The 21,064-nt window shown below is 45.6% G+C and overlaps 1 protein-coding gene across 4 annotated transcripts in view; it reads left to right on the forward strand.

Annotated features, from left to right (window-relative positions):
- Positions 1–21,064, forward strand: part of LOC139537661 (protein FAM168A-like) — an 82,453-nt gene that overhangs the window by 33,054 nt on the left and 28,335 nt on the right. For 3 of the 4 annotated variants that reach the window (XM_071339235.1, XM_071339236.1, XM_071339237.1), the window contains exon 4: positions 2,148–2,273. The exons of the other annotated variant lie outside the window; for it this stretch is intronic. In XM_071339235.1, coding sequence (XP_071195336.1) covers positions 2,148–2,273 — 126 coding nt within the window. The remainder of the gene's footprint in view (positions 1–2,147; positions 2,274–21,064) is intronic. 4 annotated transcript variants of the gene reach the window in all.

Consider the following 21,064-nt stretch of genomic DNA (forward strand, 5'->3'; position numbering starts at 1 on the left):
GTGTTAAACAAATCACAATATATTTTATATTTGAGATTCTTCAAAGTAGCCACCCTTTGTGTTGATGACAGCTTTGTACACGCTTGGCATTCTCTCAACCAGCTTCATGAGGTAGTCACCTGGAATGCAGTTCAATTAACAGGTGTGCCTTGTTAAAAGTTAATTTGTGGAATTTCTTTCCTTTATGTGTTTGAGCCAATCAGTTGTGTTGTGACAAGGTAGGGGTGGTATACAGAAGATAGCCCTATTTGGTAAAAGACCAAGCCCATATTATGTCAAGAACAGCTCCAATAAGCAAATAGAAATGACAGTCCATCATTACTTTAAGACATGAAGGTCAGTCAATCCGGAACATTTCAAGAACTTTGAATGTTTCTTCAAGTGTAGTCGCAAAAACCATCAAGCACTATGATGAAACTGGCTCTCATGAGGACCGCCACATGAAGGGAAGACCCAGAGTTAACTCTGCTGCAGAGGATAAGTTCATTAGAGTTACCAGCCTCTGAGGAGGAGACTGCATGAATCAGGCCTTCATGGTAAAATTGCTGCAAAGACACCACTACTAAAAGACACCGATAAGAAGAATAGACTTGCTTGGGCCAACCAGCAATGGACATTAGACCGGTGGAAAACTGAGTCCAAATTTGACAATGACCCAAAACACACCTCCAGACTGTGTAAGGGCTATTTGAACAAGAAAGGAGAGTGATGGAGTATTGCATCAGATGACCTGGCCTCCACAATCACCCGACCTCAACCCTATTGAGATGGTTTGGGATGAGTTGGACTGCAGAGTGAAGGAAAAGCAGCAAACAAGTGCTCAGTATATGTGGAAACTCCTTCAAGACTGTTGGAAAAGCATTCCAGGTGACTACCTCATGAAGCTGGTTGAGAGAATGCAAAGCTGTCATCAAGGCAAAGAGTGGATACTTTGAAGAATCAAATATCTCAAATATTTTTGTTATTTGTTTAACACTTTTTTGGTTAATACATGATTCCATATGTGTTATTTCATAGTTTAGATGTCTTCACAATTTTTCTACAATGCAGAAAATAGTAAATAAAATAAAAACTTGAATGAGTAGGTGTGTCCAGACTTTTGACTGATACTGTATGTACTCTATTTCTGTTCTCTGTGTGTGTGTGTACTCTGTTTGTGTGTATGTATACAGTGTCTGGTGAAAGTCTACACACCCCTTGCACAGCCTTCACATTTTGCTGCCTTTAAATTAAATACAAAAAAATGTATAACATTTTATGTACACCACCTACACCATTTTCAAAGTAAAAGTACAATTTTCCAAATTAATAACAAAAATTAAAATGTCTTGATTGCGTATGTCTTCACACCGCAGAGTTAATACTTGGTGGACCTTTTGGCAGCCATTACAGATGTGAATAATTTGGAATAAGATTCTACCAACTTTGTACAACTCTTAGTGCAACATATATCCATTGTCTTTGTCAAAATTGCTCAAGCTAAGTAAATTTGGTTGGGAGTCATTGATGGACAGCAATATTCATACCTTGTCTCTGATTTTCAAGCACATTTAAGACAGGACTTAGACTAGACCACTTAGGAACACCAATTGGAAAGCCATTGTCTTTGGCATTAACATTTTTAATTGTCCTGCTGAAAAATAAAACTATATCGCAGGGTTAGGTTTTCAGAAGACTGAGGCAGGGTTTCCTCTGTTTTTATCTGGTCTTTGCTCCCTTCATATTTCTTTTGATCGTGACCAACTCCCTAGTCTCTGCCGGTGATAAGCATACCCATAACATGATGCTGCCACAACAATAAGAGAACATTTTATATAGTTTTCTTTCACATTGAACATGTGGTGTAGGTTATGTAGATCGGTAGAAAAAAACTCTTAAGTTATTCCCTTTTTAGATTTAATTTTAAGGCAACAAAATGTAAAGACTGTGCAAGAGGTGTGTAGACTTTCACTAGCAACCAGGTGTGTACTGTATACTCTGTGTCTACTCTGTTTGTGTGTATTCTCTATGTGCGTGCTTGCGTGAGTGCATTTGCATGCTGTGTGTGTTTTATTACTATCTATCCATGTCTGTCTTCTATATCTGTCTCTGTGTTCTACGTGTGTGAGGGTGTGTGTGTAATCTCTCTGTGTTTGTGTCTGGGACAGTGCTGCTGGTGAAGCAGGGCTGGCCCCAGGCCTCCGGTGCTGCAGTGGCCCCAGAGGGCTCCTATGACCTGGCCATGGACGCAGGCTCAGAGGGCCGCCAGTACCAGGCCTCAGCCGCAGCTTTCAGTAAATATGACCCTATGTACTCTACACACACAGATATGTATGCACACAGACATACTCACACACACACGTTTGCACTCTCACACATACATACACAGGATGCACGCAGCAGGGTTTCTGTTAGCCGGTAAATGCTGCCCCCCCCCCCAAAAAAAATGCCAAGCTGATAAATAAAAGTGTTGCCGACCAAATTGTCCAGGAAAGAAAAAATCCATTCCAAAATGATGCATTTTATTAATTGAAGGAAATACCAGTCGATGTGCTCCAATTTCAAAGGCAAATATACTTCATATGCTAATAAAACCATTAAGCTGCTTGGAAATTAGTGTAGGGTATTTTTACTCACGCAAAAGATGCGAGCTCCTCAAAAGAGACTTCAACTAAGTGTACCCTGACTGGGTCCTCATAAGAGACTTCAACTAAGTGTACCCCGACTAGGTTCTCATAAGAGACTTCAGCTAAGTGTACCCCGACTAGGTTCTCATAAGAGACTTCAGCTAAGTGTACCCCGACTAGGTCCTCATTAGAGACTTCAGCTAAGTGTACCCTGACTAGGTCCTCATTAGAGACTTCAGCTAAGTGTACCCTGACTAGGTCATCATTAGAGACTTCAGCTAAGTGTACCCCGACTAGGTTCTCATAAGAGACTTCAGCTAAGTGTACCCCGACTAGGTCCTCATTAGAGACGTCAGCTAAGTGTACCCCGACTAGGTTCTCATAAGAGACTTCAGCTAAGTGTACCCTGACTAGGTCCTCATAAGAGACTTCAGCTAAGTGTACCCTGACTAGGTCTTCATTAGAGACTTGAGCTAAGTGTACCCGACTAGGTCCTCATTAGAGACTTCAGCTTAGTGTACCTGACTAGGTCCTCATTAGAGACTTCAGCTAAGTGTACCCTGACTAGGTCCTCATTAGAGACTTCAGCTAAGTGTACCCTGACTAGATCCTCATTAGAGACTTCAGCTAAGTGTACCCTGACTAGATCCTCATTAGAGACTTCAGCTAAGTGTACCCGACTAGTTCCTCATAAGAGACTTCAGCTAAGTGTACCCTGACTAGGTCCTCATTAGAGACTTCAGCTAAGTGTACCCTGACTAGGTCCTCATTAGAGACTTCAGCTAAGTGTACCCTGACTAGGTCCTCATTAGAGACTTCAGCTAAGTGTACCCTGACTAGGTCCTCATTAGAGACTTCAGCTAAGTGTACCCTGACTAGGTCCTCATTAGAGACTTCAGCTAAGTGTACCCTGACTAGGTCCTCATAAGAGACTTCAGCTAAGTGTACCCCGACTAGGTCCTCATTAGAGACTTCAGCTAAGTGTACCCTGACTAGGTCCTCATTAGAGACTTCAGCTAAGTGTACCCTGACTAGGTCCTCATTAGAGACTTCAGCTAAGTGTACCCTGACTAGGTCCTCATAAGAGACTTCAGCTAAGTGTACCCTGACTAGGTCCTCATAAGAGACCTCAGCTAAGTGTACCCCGACTAGGTTCTCATTAGAGACTTCAGCTAAGTGTACCCTGACTAGGTCCTCATAAGAGACTTCAGCTAAGTGTACCCTGACTAGGTCCTCATTAGAGACTTCAGCTAAGTGTACCCTGACTAGGTCCTCATTAGAGACTTCAGCTAAGTGTACCCTGACTAGGTCCTCATAAGAGACTTCAGCTAAGTGTACCCGACTAGGTCCTCATTAGAGACTTTAGCTAAGTGTACCCCGACTAGGTCCTCATTAGAGACTTCAGCTAAGTGTACCCCGACTAGGTCCTCATTAGAGACTTCAGCTAAGTGTACCCTGACTAGGTCCTCATTAGAGACTTCAGCTAAGTGTACCCGACTAGGTCCTCATTAGAGACTTCAGCTAAGTGTACCCCGACTAGGTCCTCATTAGAGACTTCAGCTAAGTGTACCCTGACTAGGTCCTCATAAGAGACTTCAGCTAAGTGTACCCGACTAGGTTCTCATAAGAGACTTCAGCTAAGTGTACCCTGACTAGGTTCTCATAAGAGACTTCAGCTAAGTGTACCCTGACTAGGTCCTCATAAGAGACTTCAGCTAAGTGTACCCCGACTAGGTCCTCATTAGAGACCTCAGCTAAGTGTACCCGACTAGGTCCTCAAAAGAGACTTCAGCTAAGTGTACCCTGACTAGGTCCTCATTAGAGACTTCAGCTAAGTGTACCCCGACTAGGTCCTCATTAGAGACTTCAGCTAAGTGTACCCTGACTAGGTCCTCATTAGAGACTTCAGCTAAGTGTACCCTGACTAGGTCCTCATTAGATACTTCAGCTAAGTGTACCCTGACTAGGTCCTCATAAGAGACCTCAGCTAAGTGTACCCCGACTAGGTTCTCATTAGAGACTTCAGCTAAGTGTACCCTGACTAGGTCCTCATTAGAGACTTCAGCTAAGTGTACCCCGACTAGGTTCTCATAAGAGACTTCAGCTAAGTTTACCCTGACTAGGTCCTCATAAGAGACTTCAGCTAAGTGTACCCTGACTAGGTCCTCATTAGAGACTTCAGCTAATTGTACCCTGACTAGGTCCTCATAAGAGACTTCAGCTAAGTGTACCCTGACTAGGTCCTCATAAGAGACCTCAGCTAAGTGTACCCGACTAGGTACTCATTAGAGACTTCAGCTAAGTGTACCCCGACTAGGTCCTCATTAGAGACTTCAGCTAAGTGTACCCGACTAGGTCCTCATTAGAGACTTCAGCTAAGTGTACCCGACTAGGTCCTCATTAGAGACTTCAGCTAAGTGTACCCTGACTAGGTCTTCATTAGAGACTTCAGCTAAGTGTACCCCGACTAGGTTCTCATTAGAGACTTCAGCTAAGTGTACCCTGACTAGGTCCTCATTAGAGACGTCAGCTAAGTGTACCCCGACTAGGTTCTCATTAGAGACTTCAGCTAAGTGCACCCTGACTAGGTCCTCATAAGAGACTTCAGCTAAGTGTACCCTGACTAGGTCCTCATTAGAGACTTCAGCTAAGTGTACCCGACTAGTTCCTCATAAGAGACTTCAGCTAAGTGTACCCTGACTAGGTCCTCATAAGAGACTTCAGCTAAGTGTACCCTGACTAGGTCCTCATTAGAGACTTCAGCTAAGTGTACCCGACTAGGTCCTCATTAGAGACTTCAGCTAAGTGTACCCTGACTAGGTCCTCATTAGAGACTTCAGCTAAGTGTACCCTGACTAGATCCTCATTAGAGACTTCAGCTAAGTGTACCCTGACTAGATCCTCATTAGAGACTTCAGCTAAGTGTACCCGACTAGGTCCTCATAAGAGACTTCAGCTAAGTGTACCCTGACTAGGTCCTCATAAGAGACTTCAGCTAAGTGTACCCTGACTAGGTCCTCATTAGAGACTTCAGCTAAGTGTACCCGACTAGTTCCTCATAAGAGACTTCAGCTAAGTGTACCCTGACTAGATCCTCATTAGAGACTTCAGCTAAGTGTACCCTGACTAGATCCTCATTAGACTTCAGCTAAGTGTACCCTGACTAGGTCCTCATTAGATACTTCAGCTAAGTGTACCCTGACTAGGTCCTCATTAGAGACTTCAGCTAAGTGTACCCTGACTAGGTCCTCATTAGAGACTTCAGCTAAGTGTACCCTGACTAGGTCCTCATTAGAGACTTCAGCTAAGTGTACCCTGACTAGGTCCTCATAAGAGACTTCAGCTAAGTGTACCCCGACTAGGTCCTCATTAGAGACTTCAGCTAAGTGTACCCTGACTAGGTCCTCATTAGAGACTTCAGCTAAGTGTACCCTGACTAGGTCCTCATTAGAGACTTCAGCTAAGTGTACCCTGACTAGGTCCTCATAAGAGACTTCAGCTAAGTGTACCCTGACTAGGTCCTCATAAGAGACCTCAGCTAAGTGTACCCCGACTAGGTTCTCATTAGAGACTTCAGCTAAGTGTACCCTGACTAGGTCCTCATTAGAGACTTCAGCTAAGTGTACCCCGACTAGGTTCTCATAAGAGACTTCAGCTAAGTGTACCCTGACTAGGTCCTCATAAGAGACTTCAGCTAAGTGTACCCTGACTAGGTCCTCATTAGAGACTTCAGCTAAGTGTACCCTGACTAGGTCCTCATAAGAGACTTCAGCTAAGTGTACCCTGACTAGGTCCTCATAAGAGACCTCAGCTAAGTGTACCCGACTAGGTCCTCATTAGAGACTTTAGCTAAGTGTACCCCGACTAGGTCCTCATTAGAGACTTCAGCTAAGTGTACCCGACTAGGTCCTCAAAAGAGACTTCAGCTAAGTGTACCCTGACTAGGTCCTCATTAGAGACTTCAGCTAAGTGTACCCGACTAGGTCCTCATTAGAGACTTCAGCTAAGTGTACCCGACTAGATCCTCATAAGAGACTTCAGCTAAGTGTACCCCGACTAGGTCCTCATTAGAGACCTCAGCTAAGTATACCCGACTAGGTCCTCAAAAGAGACTTCAGCTAAGTGTACCCTGACTAGGTCCTCATTAGAGACTTCAGCTAAGTGTACCCGACTAGGTCCTCATTAGAGACTTCAGCTAAGTGTACCCTGATTAGGTCCTCATTAGAGACTTCAGCTAAGTGTACCCTGACTAGGTCCTCATTAGATACTTCAGCTAAGTGTACCCTGACTAGGTCCTCATAAGAGACCTCAGCTAAGTGTACCCCGACTAGGTTCTCATTAGAGACTTCAGCTAAGTGTACCCTGACTAGGTCCTCATTAGAGACTTCAGCTAAGTGTACCCCGACTAGGTTCTCATAAGAGACTTCAGCTAAGTTTACCCTGACTAGGTCCTCATAAGAGACTTCAGCTAAGTGTACCCTGACTAGGTCCTCATTAGAGACTTCAGCTAATTGTACCCTGACTAGGTCCTCATAAGAGACTTCAGCTAAGTGTACCCTGACTAGGTCCTCATAAGAGACCTCAGCTAAGTGTACCCGACTAGGTACTCATTAGAGACTTCAGCTAAGTGTACCCCGACTAGGTCCTCATTAGAGACTTCAGCTAAGTGTACCCGACTAGGTCCTCATTAGAGACTTCAGCTAAGTGTACCCGACTAGGTCCTCATTAGAGACTTCAGCTAAGTGTACCCTGACTAGGTCTTCATTAGAGACTTCAGCTAAGTGTACCCCGACTAGGTTCTCATTAGAGACTTCAGCTAAGTGTACCCTGACTAGGTCCTCATTAGAGACGTCAGCTAAGTGTACCCCGACTAGGTTCTCATTAGAGACTTCAGCTAAGTGCACCCTGACTAGGTCCTCATAAGAGACTTCAGCTAAGTGTACCCTGACTAGGTCCTCATTAGAGACTTCAGCTAAGTGTACCCGACTAGTTCCTCATAAGAGACTTCAGCTAAGTGTACCCTGACTAGGTCCTCATAAGAGACTTCAGCTAAGTGTACCCTGACTAGGTCCTCATTAGAGACTTCAGCTAAGTGTACCCGACTAGGTCCTCATTAGAGACTTCAGCTAAGTGTACCCGACTAGGTCCTCATAAGAGACTTCAGCTAAGTGTACCCGACTAGGTCCTCATTAGAGACTTCAGCTAAGTGTACCCGACTAGTTCCTCATAAGAGACTTCAGCTAAGTGTACCCTGACTAGATCCTCATTAGAGACTTCAGCTAAGTGTACCCTGACTAGATCCTCATTAGACTTCAGCTAAGTGTACCCTGACTAGGTCCTCATTAGAGACTTCAGCTAAGTGTACCCTGACTAGGTCCTCATTAGAGACTTCAGCTAAGTGTACCCGACTAGTTCCTCATAAGAGACTTCAGCTAAGTGTACCCTGACTAGGTCCTCATAAGAGACTTCAGCTAAGTGTACCCTGACTAGGTCTTCATTAGAGACTTGAGCTAAGTGTACCCGACTAGGTCCTCATTAGAGACTTCAGCTAAGTGTACCTGAATAGGTCCTCATTAGAGACTTCAGCTAAGTGTACCCTGACTAGGTCCTCATTAGAGACTTCAGCTAAGTGTACCCTGACTAGATCCTCATTAGAGACTTCAGCTAAGTGTACCCTGACTAGATCCTCATTAGAGACTTCAGCTAAGTGTACCCGACTAGTTCCTCATAAGAGACTTCAGCTCAGTGTACCCTGACTAGGTCCTCATAAGAGACTTCAGCTAAGTGTACCCTGACTAGGTCCTCATTAGAGACTTCAGCTAAGTGTACCCGACTAGTTCCTCATAAGAGACTTCAGCTAAGTGTACCCTGACTAGATCCTCATAAGAGACTTCAGCTAAGTGTACCCTGACTAGGTCCTCATAAGAGACTTCAGCTAAGTGTACCCGACTAGGTTCTCATAAGAGACTTCAGCTAAGTGTACCCGACTAGGTCCTCATTAGAGACTTCAGCTAAGTGTACCCTGACTAGGTCCTCATTAGAGACTTCAGCTAAGTGTACCCTGACTAGGTCCTCAGAGACTTCAGCTAAGTGTTCCCCGACTAGGTCCTCATTAGAGACTTCAGCTAAGTGTACCCCGACTAGGTCCTCATTAGAGACTTCAGCTAAGTGTACCCTGACTAGGTCCTCATTAGAGACTTCAGCTAAGTGTACCCCGACTAGGTCCTCATTAGAGACTTCAGCTAAGTGTACCCTGCCTAGGTCCTCATTAGAGACTTCAGCTAAGTGTACCCTGCCTAGGTCCTCATTAGAGACTTCAGCTAAGTGTACCCGACTAGGTCCTCATTAGAGACTTCAGCTAAGTGTACCCCGACTAGGTCCTCAGAGACTTCAGCTAAGTGTACCCTGCCTAGGTACTCATTAGAGACTTCAGCTAAGTGTACCCGACTAGGTCCTCATTAGAGACTTCAGCTAAGTGTACCCTGCCTAGGTCCTCATTAGAGACTTCAGCTAAGTGTACCCTGACTAGGTCCTCATAAGAGACCTCAGCTAAGTGTACCCGACTAGGTCCTCATTAGAGACTTTAGCTAAGTGTACCCCGACTAGGTCCTCATTAGAGACTTCAGCTAAGTGTACCCGACTAGGTCCTCAAAAGAGACTTCAGCTAAGTGTACCCTGACTAGGTCCTCATTAGAGACTTCAGCTAAGTGTACCCGACTAGGTCCTCATTAGAGACTTCAGCTAAGTGTACCCGACTAGATCCTCATAAGAGACTTCAGCTAAGTGTACCCCGACTAGGTCCTCATTAGAGACCTCAGCTAAGTATACCCGACTAGGTCCTCAAAAGAGACTTCAGCTAAGTGTACCCTGACTAGGTCCTCATTAGAGACTTCAGCTAAGTGTACCCGACTAGGTCCTCATTAGAGACTTCAGCTAAGTGTACCCTGATTAGGTCCTCATTAGAGACTTCAGCTAAGTGTACCCTGACTAGGTCCTCATTAGATACTTCAGCTAAGTGTACCCTGACTAGGTCCTCATAAGAGACCTCAGCTAAGTGTACCCCGACTAGGTTCTCATTAGAGACTTCAGCTAAGTGTACCCTGACTAGGTCCTCATTAGAGACTTCAGCTAAGTGTACCCCGACTAGGTTCTCATAAGAGACTTCAGCTAAGTTTACCCTGACTAGGTCCTCATAAGAGACTTCAGCTAAGTGTACCCTGACTAGGTCCTCATTAGAGACTTCAGCTAATTGTACCCTGACTAGGTCCTCATAAGAGACTTCAGCTAAGTGTACCCTGACTAGGTCCTCATAAGAGACCTCAGCTAAGTGTACCCGACTAGGTACTCATTAGAGACTTCAGCTAAGTGTACCCCGACTAGGTCCTCATTAGAGACTTCAGCTAAGTGTACCCGACTAGGTCCTCATTAGAGACTTCAGCTAAGTGTACCCGACTAGGTCCTCATTAGAGACTTCAGCTAAGTGTACCCTGACTAGGTCTTCATTAGAGACTTCAGCTAAGTGTACCCCGACTAGGTTCTCATTAGAGACTTCAGCTAAGTGTACCCTGACTAGGTCCTCATTAGAGACGTCAGCTAAGTGTACCCCGACTAGGTTCTCATTAGAGACTTCAGCTAAGTGCACCCTGACTAGGTCCTCATAAGAGACTTCAGCTAAGTGTACCCTGACTAGGTCCTCATTAGAGACTTCAGCTAAGTGTACCCGACTAGTTCCTCATAAGAGACTTCAGCTAAGTGTACCCTGACTAGGTCCTCATAAGAGACTTCAGCTAAGTGTACCCTGACTAGGTCCTCATTAGAGACTTCAGCTAAGTGTACCCGACTAGGTCCTCATTAGAGACTTCAGCTAAGTGTACCCGACTAGGTCCTCATAAGAGACTTCAGCTAAGTGTACCCGACTAGGTCCTCATTAGAGACTTCAGCTAAGTGTACCCGACTAGTTCCTCATAAGAGACTTCAGCTAAGTGTACCCTGACTAGATCCTCATTAGAGACTTCAGCTAAGTGTACCCTGACTAGATCCTCATTAGACTTCAGCTAAGTGTACCCTGACTAGGTCCTCATTAGAGACTTCAGCTAAGTGTACCCTGACTAGGTCCTCATTAGAGACTTCAGCTAAGTGTACCCGACTAGTTCCTCATAAGAGACTTCAGCTAAGTGTACCCTGACTAGGTCCTCATAAGAGACTTCAGCTAAGTGTACCCTGACTAGGTCTTCATTAGAGACTTGAGCTAAGTGTACCCGACTAGGTCCTCATTAGAGACTTCAGCTAAGTGTACCTGAATAGGTCCTCATTAGAGACTTCAGCTAAGTGTACCCTGACTAGGTCCTCATTAGAGACTTCAGCTAAGTGTACCCTGACTAGATCCTCATTAGAGACTTCAGCTAAGTGTACCCTGACTAGATCCTCATTAGAGACTTCAGCTAAGTGTACCCGACTAGTTCCTCATAAGAGACTTCAGCTAAGTGTACCCTGACTAGGTCCTCATAAGAGACTTCAGCTAAGTGTACCCTGACTAGGTCCTCATTAGAGACTTCAGCTAAGTGTACCCGACTAGTTCCTCATAAGAGACTTCAGCTAAGTGTACCCTGACTAGATCCTCATAAGAGACTTCAGCTAAGTGTACCCTGACTAGGTCCTCATAAGAGACTTCAGCTAAGTGTACCCGACTAGGTTCTCATAAGAGACTTCAGCTAAGTGTACCCGACTAGGTCCTCATTAGAGACTTCAGCTAAGTGTACCCTGACTAGGTCCTCATTAGAGACTTCAGCTAAGTGTACCCTGACTAGGTCCTCAGAGACTTCAGCTAAGTGTTCCCCGACTAGGTCCTCATTAGAGACTTCAGCTAAGTGTACCCCGACTAGGTCCTCATTAGAGACTTCAGCTAAGTGTACCCTGACTAGGTCCTCATTAGAGACTTCAGCTAAGTGTACCCCGACTAGGTCCTCATTAGAGACTTCAGCTAAGTGTACCCTGCCTAGGTCCTCATTAGAGACTTCAGCTAAGTGTACCCTGCCTAGGTCCTCATTAGAGACTTCAGCTAAGTGTACCCGACTAGGTCCTCATTAGAGACTTCAGCTAAGTGTACCCCGACTAGGTCCTCAGAGACTTCAGCTAAGTGTACCCTGCCTAGGTACTCATTAGAGACTTCAGCTAAGTGTACCCGACTAGGTCCTCATTAGAGACTTCAGCTAAGTGTACCCCGACTAGGTCATCATTAGAGACTTCAGCTAAGTGTACCCTGCCTAGGTCCTCATTAGAGACTTCAGCTAAGTGTACCCCGACTAGGTCCTCATTAGAGACTTCAGCTAAGTGTACCCGACTAGTTCCTCATAAGAGACTTCAGCTAAGTGTACCCTGACTAGGTCCTCATAAGAGACTTCAGCTAAGTGTACCCTGACTAGGTCCTCATTAGAGACTTCAGCTAAGTGTACCCGACTAGGTCCTCATTAGAGACTTCAGCTAAGTGTACCCGACTAGGTCCTCATAAGAGACTTCAGCTAAGTGTACCCGACTAGGTCCTCATTAGAGACTTCAGCTAAGTGTACCCGACTAGTTCCTCATAAGAGACTTCAGCTAAGTGTACCCTGACTAGATCCTCATTAGAGACTTCAGCTAAGTGTACCCTGACTAGATCCTCATTAGACTTCAGCTAAGTGTACCCTGACTAGGTCCTCATTAGAGACTTCAGCTAAGTGTACCCTGACTAGGTCCTCATTAGAGACTTCAGCTAAGTGTACCCGACTAGTTCCTCATAAGAGACTTCAGCTAAGTGTACCCTGACTAGGTCCTCATAAGAGACTTCAGCTAAGTGTACCCTGACTAGGTCTTCATTAGAGACTTGAGCTAAGTGTACCCGACTAGGTCCTCATTAGAGACTTCAGCTAAGTGTACCCTGACTAGATCCTCATTAGAGACTTCAGCTAAGTGTACCCTGACTAGGTCCTCATTAGAGACTTCAGCTAAGTGTACCCGACTAGTTCCTCATAAGAGACTTCAGCTAAGTGTACCCTGACTAGGTCCTCATAAGAGACTTCAGCTAAGTGTACCCTGACTAGGTCCTCATTAGAGACTTCAGCTAAGTGTACCCGACTAGTTCCTCATAAGAGACTTCAGCTAAGTGTACCCTGACTAGATCCTCATAAGAGACTTCAGCTAAGTGTACCCTGACTAGGTCCTCATAAGAGACTTCAGCTAAGTGTACCCGACTAGGTCCTCATAAGAGACTTCAGCTAAGTGTACCCGACTAGGTCCTCATTAGAGACTTCAGCTAAGTGTACCCTGACTAGGTCCTCATTAGAGACTTCAGCTAAGTGTACCCTGACTAGGTCCTCAGAGACTTCAGCTAAGTGTTCCCCGACTAGGTCCTCATTAGAGACTTCAGCTAAGTGTACCCCGACTAGGTCCTCATTAGAGACTTCAGCTAAGTGTACCCTGACTAGGTCCTCATTAGAGACTTCAGCTAAGTGTACCCCGACTAGGTCCTCATTAGAGACTTCAGCTAAGTGTACCCTGACTAGATCCTCATTAGAGACTTCAGCTAAGTGTACCCTGACTAGGTCCTCATTAGAGACTTCAGCTAAGTGTACCCTGACTAGGTCCTCATTAGAGACTTCAGCTAAGTGTACCCTGACTAGGTCCTCATTAGAGACTTCAGCTAAGTGTACCCCGACTAGGTCCTCATTAGAGACTTCAGCTAAGTGTACCCTGACTAGGTCCTCATTAGAGACTTCAGCTAAGTGTACCCTGACTAGGTCCTCATTAGAGACTTCAGCTAAGTGTACCCGACTAGGTCCTCATTAGAGACTTCAGCTAAGTGTACCCTGACTAGATCGTCATTAGAGACTTCAGCTAAGTGTACCCCGACTAGGTTCTCATAAGAGACTTCAGCTAAGTGTACCCCGACTAGGTCCTCATTAGAGACGTCAGCTAAGTGTACCCCGACTAGGTTCTCATTAGAGACTTCAGCTAAGTGCACCCTGACTAGGTCCTCATAAGAGACTTCAGCTAAGTGTACCCTGACTAGGTCCTCATTAGAGACTTCAGCTAAGTGTACCCGACTAGTTCCTCATAAGAGACTTCAGCTAAGTGTACCCTGACTAGGTCCTCATAAGAGACTTCAGCTAAGTGTACCCTGACTAGGTCTTCATTAGAGACTTGAGCTAAGTGTACCCGACTAGGTCCTCATTAGAGACTTCAGCTAAGTGTACCTGAATAGGTCCTCATTAGAGACTTCAGCTAAGTGTACCCTGACTAGGTCCTCATTAGAGACTTCAGCTAAGTGTACCCTGACTAGATCCTCATTAGAGACTTCAGCTAAGTGTACCCTGACTAGATCCTCATTAGAGACTTCAGCTAAGTGTACCCGACTAGTTCCTCATAAGAGACTTCAGCTAAGTGTACCCTGACTAGGTCCTCATAAGAGACTTCAGCTAAGTGTACCCTGACTAGGTCCTCATTAGAGACTTCAGCTAAGTGTACCCGACTAGTTCCTCATAAGAGACTTCAGCTAAGTGTACCCTGACTAGATCCTCATTAGAGACTTCAGCTAAGTGTACCCTGACTAGATCCTCATTAGACTTCAGCTAAGTGTACCCTGACTAGGTCCTCATTAGAGACTTCAGCTAAGTGTACCCTGACTAGGTCCTCATTAGAGACTTCAGCTAAGTGTACCCTGACTAGGTCCTCATTAGAGACTTCAGCTAAGTGTACCCTGACTAGGTCCTCATAAGAGACTTCAGCTAAGTGTACCCCGACTAGGTCCTCATTAGAGACTTCAGCTAAGTGTACCCTGACTAGGTCCTCATTAGAGACTTCAGCTAAGTGTACCCTGACTAGGTCCTCATTAGAGACTTCAGCTAAGTGTACCCTGACTAGGTCCTCATTAGAGACTTCAGCTAAGTGTACCCCAACTAGGTCCTCATTAGAGACTTCAGCTAAGTGTACCCGACTAGGTTCTCATAAGAGACTTCAGCTAAGTGTACCCTGACTAGGTCCTCATAAGAGACTTCAGCTAAGTGTACCCGACTAGGTTCTCATAAGAGACTTCAGCTAAGTGTACCCCGACTAGGTCCTCATTAGAGACTTCAGCTAAGTGTACCCCGACTAGGTCCTCATTAGATACGTCAGCTAAGTGTACCCCGACTAGGTCCTCATAAGAGACTTCAGCTAAGTGTACCCTGACTAGGTCCTCATTAGAGACTTCAGCTAAGTGTACCCGACTAGGTCCTCAAAAGAGACTTCAGCTAAGTGTACCCTGACTAGGTCATCATTAGAGACTTCAGCTAAGTGTACCCCGACTAGGTTCTCATAAGAGACTTCAGCTAAGTGTACCCCGACTAGGTCCTCATTAGAGACTTCAGCTAAGTGTACCCTGACTAGGTCCTCATTAGAGACTTCAGCTAAGTGTACCCTGACTAGGTCCTCATTAGAGACTTCAGCTAAGTGTACCCGACTAGGTCCTCATTAGAGACTTCAGCTAAGTGTACCCTGACTAGGTCCTCATAAGAGACTTCAGCTAAGTGTACCCTGACTAGGTCCTCATTAGAGACTTCAGCTAAGTGTACCCGACTAGGTCCTCATTAGAGACTTCAGCTAAGTGTACCCTGACTAGGTCCTCATTAGAGACTTCAGCTAAGTGTACCCTGACTAGGTCCTCATTAGAGACTTCAGCTAAGTGTACCCTGACTAGGTCCTCATTAGAGACTTCAGCTAAGTGTACCCTGACTAGGTCCTCATTAGAGACTTCAGCTAAGTGTACCCGACTAGTTCCTCATAAGAGACTTCAGCTAAGTGTACCCTGACTAGATCCTCATTAGAGACTTCAGCTAAGTGTACCCTGACTAGATCCTCATTAGAGACTTCAGCTAAGTGTACCCTGACTAGGTCCTCATTAGAGACTTCAGCTAAGTGTACCCTGACTAGGTCCTCATTAGAGACTTCAGCTAAGTGTACCCTGACTAGGTCCTCATTAGAGACTTCAGCTAAGTGTACCCTGACTAGGTCCTCATAAGAGACTTCAGCTAAGTGTACCCCGACTAGGTCCTCATTAGAGACTTCAGCTAAGTGTACCCTGACTAGGTCCTCATTAGAGACTTCAGCTAAGTGTACCCTGACTAGGTCCTCATTAGAGACTTCAGCTAAGTGTACCCTGACTAGGTCCTCATAAGAGACTTCAGCTAAGTGTACCCTGACTAGGTCCTCATAAGAGACCTCAGCTAAGTGTACCCCGACTAGGTTCTCATTAGAGACTTCAGCTAAGTGTACCCTGACTAGGTCCTCATTAGAGACTTCAGCTAAGTGTACCCCGACTAGGTTCTCATAAGAGACTTCAGCTAAGTGTACCCTGACTAGGTCCTCATAAGAGACTTCAGCTAAGTGTACCCTGACTAGGTCCTCATTAGAGACTTCAGCTAAGTGTACCCTGACTAGGTCCTCATAAGAGACTTCAGCTAAGTGTACCCTGACTAGGTCCTCATAAGAGACTTCAGCTAAGTGTACCCGACTAGGTCCTCATTAGAGACTTTAGCTAAGTGTACCCCGACTAGGTCCTCATTAGAGACTTCAGCTAAGTGTACCCGACTAGGTCCTCATTAGAGACTTCAGCTAAGTGTACCCTGACTAGGTCCTCATTAGAGACTTCAGCTAAGTGTACCCTGACTAGGTCCTCATTAGAGACTTCAGCTAAGTGTACCCTGACTAGGTCCTCATTAGAGACTTCAGCTAAGTGTACCCCGACTAGGTCCTCATTAGAGACTTCAGCTAAGTGTACCCTGACTAGGTCCTCATTAGAGACTTCAGCTAAGTGTACCCTGACTAGGTCCTCATTAGAGACTTCAGCTAAGTGTACCCTGACTAGGTCCTCATAAGAGACTTCAGCTAAGTGTACCCTGACTAGGTCCTCATTAGAGACTTCAGCTAAGTGTACCCTGACTAGGTCCTCATAAGAGACTTCAGCTAAGTGTACCCTGACTAGGTCCTCATAAGAGACTTCAGCTAAGTGTACCCTGACTAGGTCCTCATTAGAGACTTCAGCTAAGTGTACCCTGACTAGGTCCTCATTAGAGACTTCAGCTAAGTGTACCCTGACTAGGTCCTCATTAGAGACTTCAGCTAAGTGTACCCTGACTAGGTCCTCATTAGAGACTTCAGCTAAGTGTACCCTGACTAGGTCCTCATTAGAGACTTCAGCTAAGTGTACCCTGACTAGGTCCTCATTAGAGACTTCAGCTAAGTGTACCCGACTAGGTCCTCATTAGAGACTTCAGCTAAGTGTACCCTGACTAGGTCCTCATTAGAGACTTCAGCTAAGTGTAACCTGACTAGGTCCTCATTAGAGACTTCAGCTAAGTGTACCCTGACTAGGTCCTCATTAGAGACTTCAGCTAAGTGTACCCTGACTAGGTCCTCATTAGAGACTTCAGCTAAGTGTACCCGACTAGGTCCTCATTAGAGACTTCAGCTAAGTGTACCCTGACTAGGTCCTCATTAGAGACTTCAGCTAAGTGTACCCCGACTAGGTCCTCATTAGAGACTTCAGCTAAGTGTACCCTGACTAGGTCCTCATTAGAGACTTCAGCTAAGTGTACCCCGACTAGGTCCTCATTAGAGACTTCAGCTAAGTGTACCCCGACTAGGTCCTCATTAGAGACTTCAGCTAAGTGTACCCTGACTAGGTCCTCATTAGAGACTTCAGCTAAGTGTACCCTGACTAGGTCCTCATTAGAGACTTCAGCTAAGTGTACCCTGACTAGGTCCTCATTAGAGACTTCAGCTAAGTGTACCCTGACTAGGTCCTCATTAGAGACTTCAGCTAAGTGTACCCCGACTAGGTCCTCATTAGAGACTTCAGCTAAGTGTACCCTGACTAGGTCCTCATTAGAGACTTCAGCTAAGTGTACCCTGACTAGGTCCTCATTAGAGACTTCAGCTAAGTGTACCCTGACTAGGTCCTCATAAGAGACTTCAGCTAAGTGTACCCTGACTAGGTCCTCATAAGAGACTTCAGCTAAGTGTACCCGACTAGGTCCTCATTAGAGACTTCAGCTAAGTGTACCCTGACTAGGTCCTCATTAGAGACTTCAGCTAAGTGTACCCTGACTAGGTCCTCATTAGAGACTTCAGCTAAGTGTACCCTGACTAGGTCCTCATTAGAGACTTCAGCTAAGTGTACCCTGACTAGGTCCTCATTAGAGACTTCAGCTAAGTGTACCCTGACTAGGTCCTCATTAGAGACTTCAGCTAAGTGTACCCTGACTAGGTCCTCATTAGAGACTTCAGCTAAGTGTACCCTGACTAGGTCCTCATTAGAGACTTCAGCTAAGTGTACCCTGACTAGGTCCTCATTAGAGACTTCAGCTAAGTGTACCCTGACTAGGTCCTCATTAGAGACTTCAGCTAAGTGTACCCCGACTAGGTCCTCATTAGAGACTTCAGCTAAGTGTACCCTGACTAGGTCCTCATTAGAGACTTCAGCTAAGTGTACCCTGACTAGGTCCTCATTAGAGACTTCAGCTAAGTGTACCCTGACTAGGTCCTCATTAGAGACTTCAGCTAAGTGTACCCTGACTAGGTCCTCATTAGAGACTTCAGCTAAGTGTACCCTGACTAGGTCCTCATTAGAGACTTCAGCTAAGTGTACCCTGACTAGGTCCTCATAAGAGACTTCAGCTAAGTGTACCCTGACTAGGTCCTCATAAGAGACTTCAGCTAAGTGTACCCGACTAGGTCCTCATTAGAGACTTCAGCTAAGTGTACCCTGACTAGGTCCTCATTAGAGACTTCAGCTAAGTGTACCCTGACTAGGTCCTCATTAGAGACTTCAGCTAAGTGTACCCTGACTAGGTCCTCATTAGAGACTTCAGCTAAGTGTACCCTGACTAGGTCCTCATTAGAGACTTCAGCTAAGTGTACCCCGACTAGGTCCTCATTAGAGACTTCAGCTAAGTGTACCCTGACTAGGTCCTCATAAGAGACTTCAGCTAAGTGTACCCGACTAGGTCCTCATAAGAGACTTCAGCTAAGTGTACCCTGACTAGGTCCTCATTAGAGACTTCAGCTAAGTGTACCCTGACTAGGTCCTCATTAGAGACTTCAGCTAAGTGTACCCTGACTAGGTCCTCATAAGAGACTTCAGCTAAGTGTACCCTGACTAGGTCCTCATAAGAGACTTCAGCTAAGTGTACCCCGACTAGGTCCTCATTAGAGACTTCAGCTAAGTGTACCCCGACTAGGTCCTCATTAGAGACTTCAGCTAAGTGTACCCTGACTAGGTCCTCATTAGAGACTTCAGCTAAGTGTACCCCGACTAGGTCCTCATTAGAGACTTCAGCTAAGTGTACCCGACTAGGTCCTCATTAGAGACTTCAGCTAAGTGTACCCTGACTAGGTCCTCATTAGAGACTTCAGCTAAGTGTACCCTGACTAGGTCCTCATAAGAGACTTCAGCTAAGTGTACCCTGACTAGGTCCTCATTAGAGACTTCAGCTAAGTGTACCCTGACTAGGTCCTCATTAGAGACTTCAGCTAAGTGTACCCTGACTAGGTCCTCATTAGAGACTTCAGCTAAGTGTACCCTGACTAGGTCCTCATTAGAGACTTCAGCTAAGTGTACCCTGACTAGGTCCTCATTAGAGACTTCAGCTAAGTGTACCCTGACTAGGTCCTCATTAGAGACTTCAGCTAAGTGTACCCTGACTAGGTCCTCATTAGAGACTTCAGCTAAGTGTACCCTGACTAGGTCCTCATTAGAGACTTCAGCTAAGTGTACCCTGACTAGGTCCTCATAAGAGACTTCAGCTAAGTGTACCCTGACTAGGTCCTCATAAGAGACTTCAGCTAAGTGTACCCGACTAGGTCCTCATTAGAGACTTCAGCTAAGTGTACCCCGACTAGGTCCTCATTAGAGACTTCAGCTAAGTGTACCCGACTAGGTCCTCATTAGAGACTTCAGCTAAGTGTACCCTGACTAGGTCCTCATTAGAGACTTCAGCTAAGTGTACCCGACTAGGTCCTCATTAGAGACTTCAGCTAAGTGTACCCGACTAGGTCCTCATTAGAGACTTCAGCTAAGTGTACCCTGACTAGGTCCTCATTAGAGACTTCAGCTAAGTGTACCCTGACTAGATCCTCATTAGAGACTTCAGCTAAGTGTACCCTGACTAGGTCCTCATAAGAGACTTCAGCTAAGTGTACCCTGACTAGGTCCTCATTAGAGACTTCAGCTAAGTGTACCCTGACTAGGTCCTCATTAGAGACTTCAGCTAAGTGTACCCTGACTAGGTCCTCATTAGAGACTTCAGCTAAGTGTACCCTGACTAGGTCCTCATTAGAGACTTCAGCTAAGTGTACCCTGACTAGGTCCTCATTAGAGACTTCAGCTAAGTGTACCCTGACTAGGTCCTCATTAGAGACTTCAGCTAAGTGTACCCTGACTAGGTCCTCATTAGAGACTTCAGCTAAGTGTACCCTGACTAGGTCCTCATTAGAGACTTCAGCTAAGTGTACCCTGACTAGGTCCTCATTAGAGACTTCAGCTAAGTGTACCCTGACTAGGTCCTCATTAGAGACTTCAGCTAAGTGTACCCTGACTAGGTCCTCATTAGAGACTTCAGCTAAGTGTACCCCGACTAGGTCCTCATTAGAGACTTCAGCTAAGTGTACCCTGACTAGGTCCTCATTAGAGACTTCAGCTAAGTGTACCCCGACTAGGTCCTCATTAGAGACTTCAGCTAAGTGTACCCCGACTAGGTCCTCATTAGAGACTTCAGCTAAGTGTACCCTGCCTAGGTCCTCATTAGAGACTTCAGCTAAGTGTACCCTGCCTAGGTCCTCATTAGAGACTTCAGCTAAGTGTACCCCGACTAGGTCCTCATTAGAGACTTCAGCTAAGTGTACCCTGACTAGGTCCTCATTAGAGACTTCAGCTAAGTGTACCCCGACTAGGTCCTCATTAGAGACTTCAGCTAAGTGTACCCTGACTAGGTCCTCATTAGAGACTTCAGCTAAGTGTACCCTGACTAGGTCCTCATTAGAGACTTCAGCTAAGTGTACCCTGACTAGGTCCTCATAAGAGACCTCAGCTAAGTGTACCCCGACTAGGTTCTCATTAGAGACTTCAGCTAAGTGTACCCTGACTAGGTCCTCATAAGAGACTTCAGCTAAGTGTACCCTGACTAGGTCCTCATTAGAGACTTCAGCTAAGTGTACCCTGACTAGGTCCTCATAAGAGACTTCAGCTAAGTGTACCCTGACTAGGTCCTCATAAGAGACCTCAGCTAAGTGTACCCGACTAGGTCCTCATTAGAGACTTTAGCTAAGTGTACCCCGACTAGGTCCTCATTAGAGACTTCAGCTAAGTGTACCCGACTAGGTCCTCATTAGAGACTTCAGCTAAGTGTACCCTGACTAGGTCCTCATTAGAGACTTCAGCTAAGTGTACC

Source organism: Salvelinus alpinus, chromosome 13 (genome assembly GCF_045679555.1).
Source record: "Salvelinus alpinus chromosome 13, SLU_Salpinus.1, whole genome shotgun sequence".
NCBI lineage: Eukaryota > Metazoa > Chordata > Actinopteri > Salmoniformes > Salmonidae > Salvelinus > Salvelinus alpinus.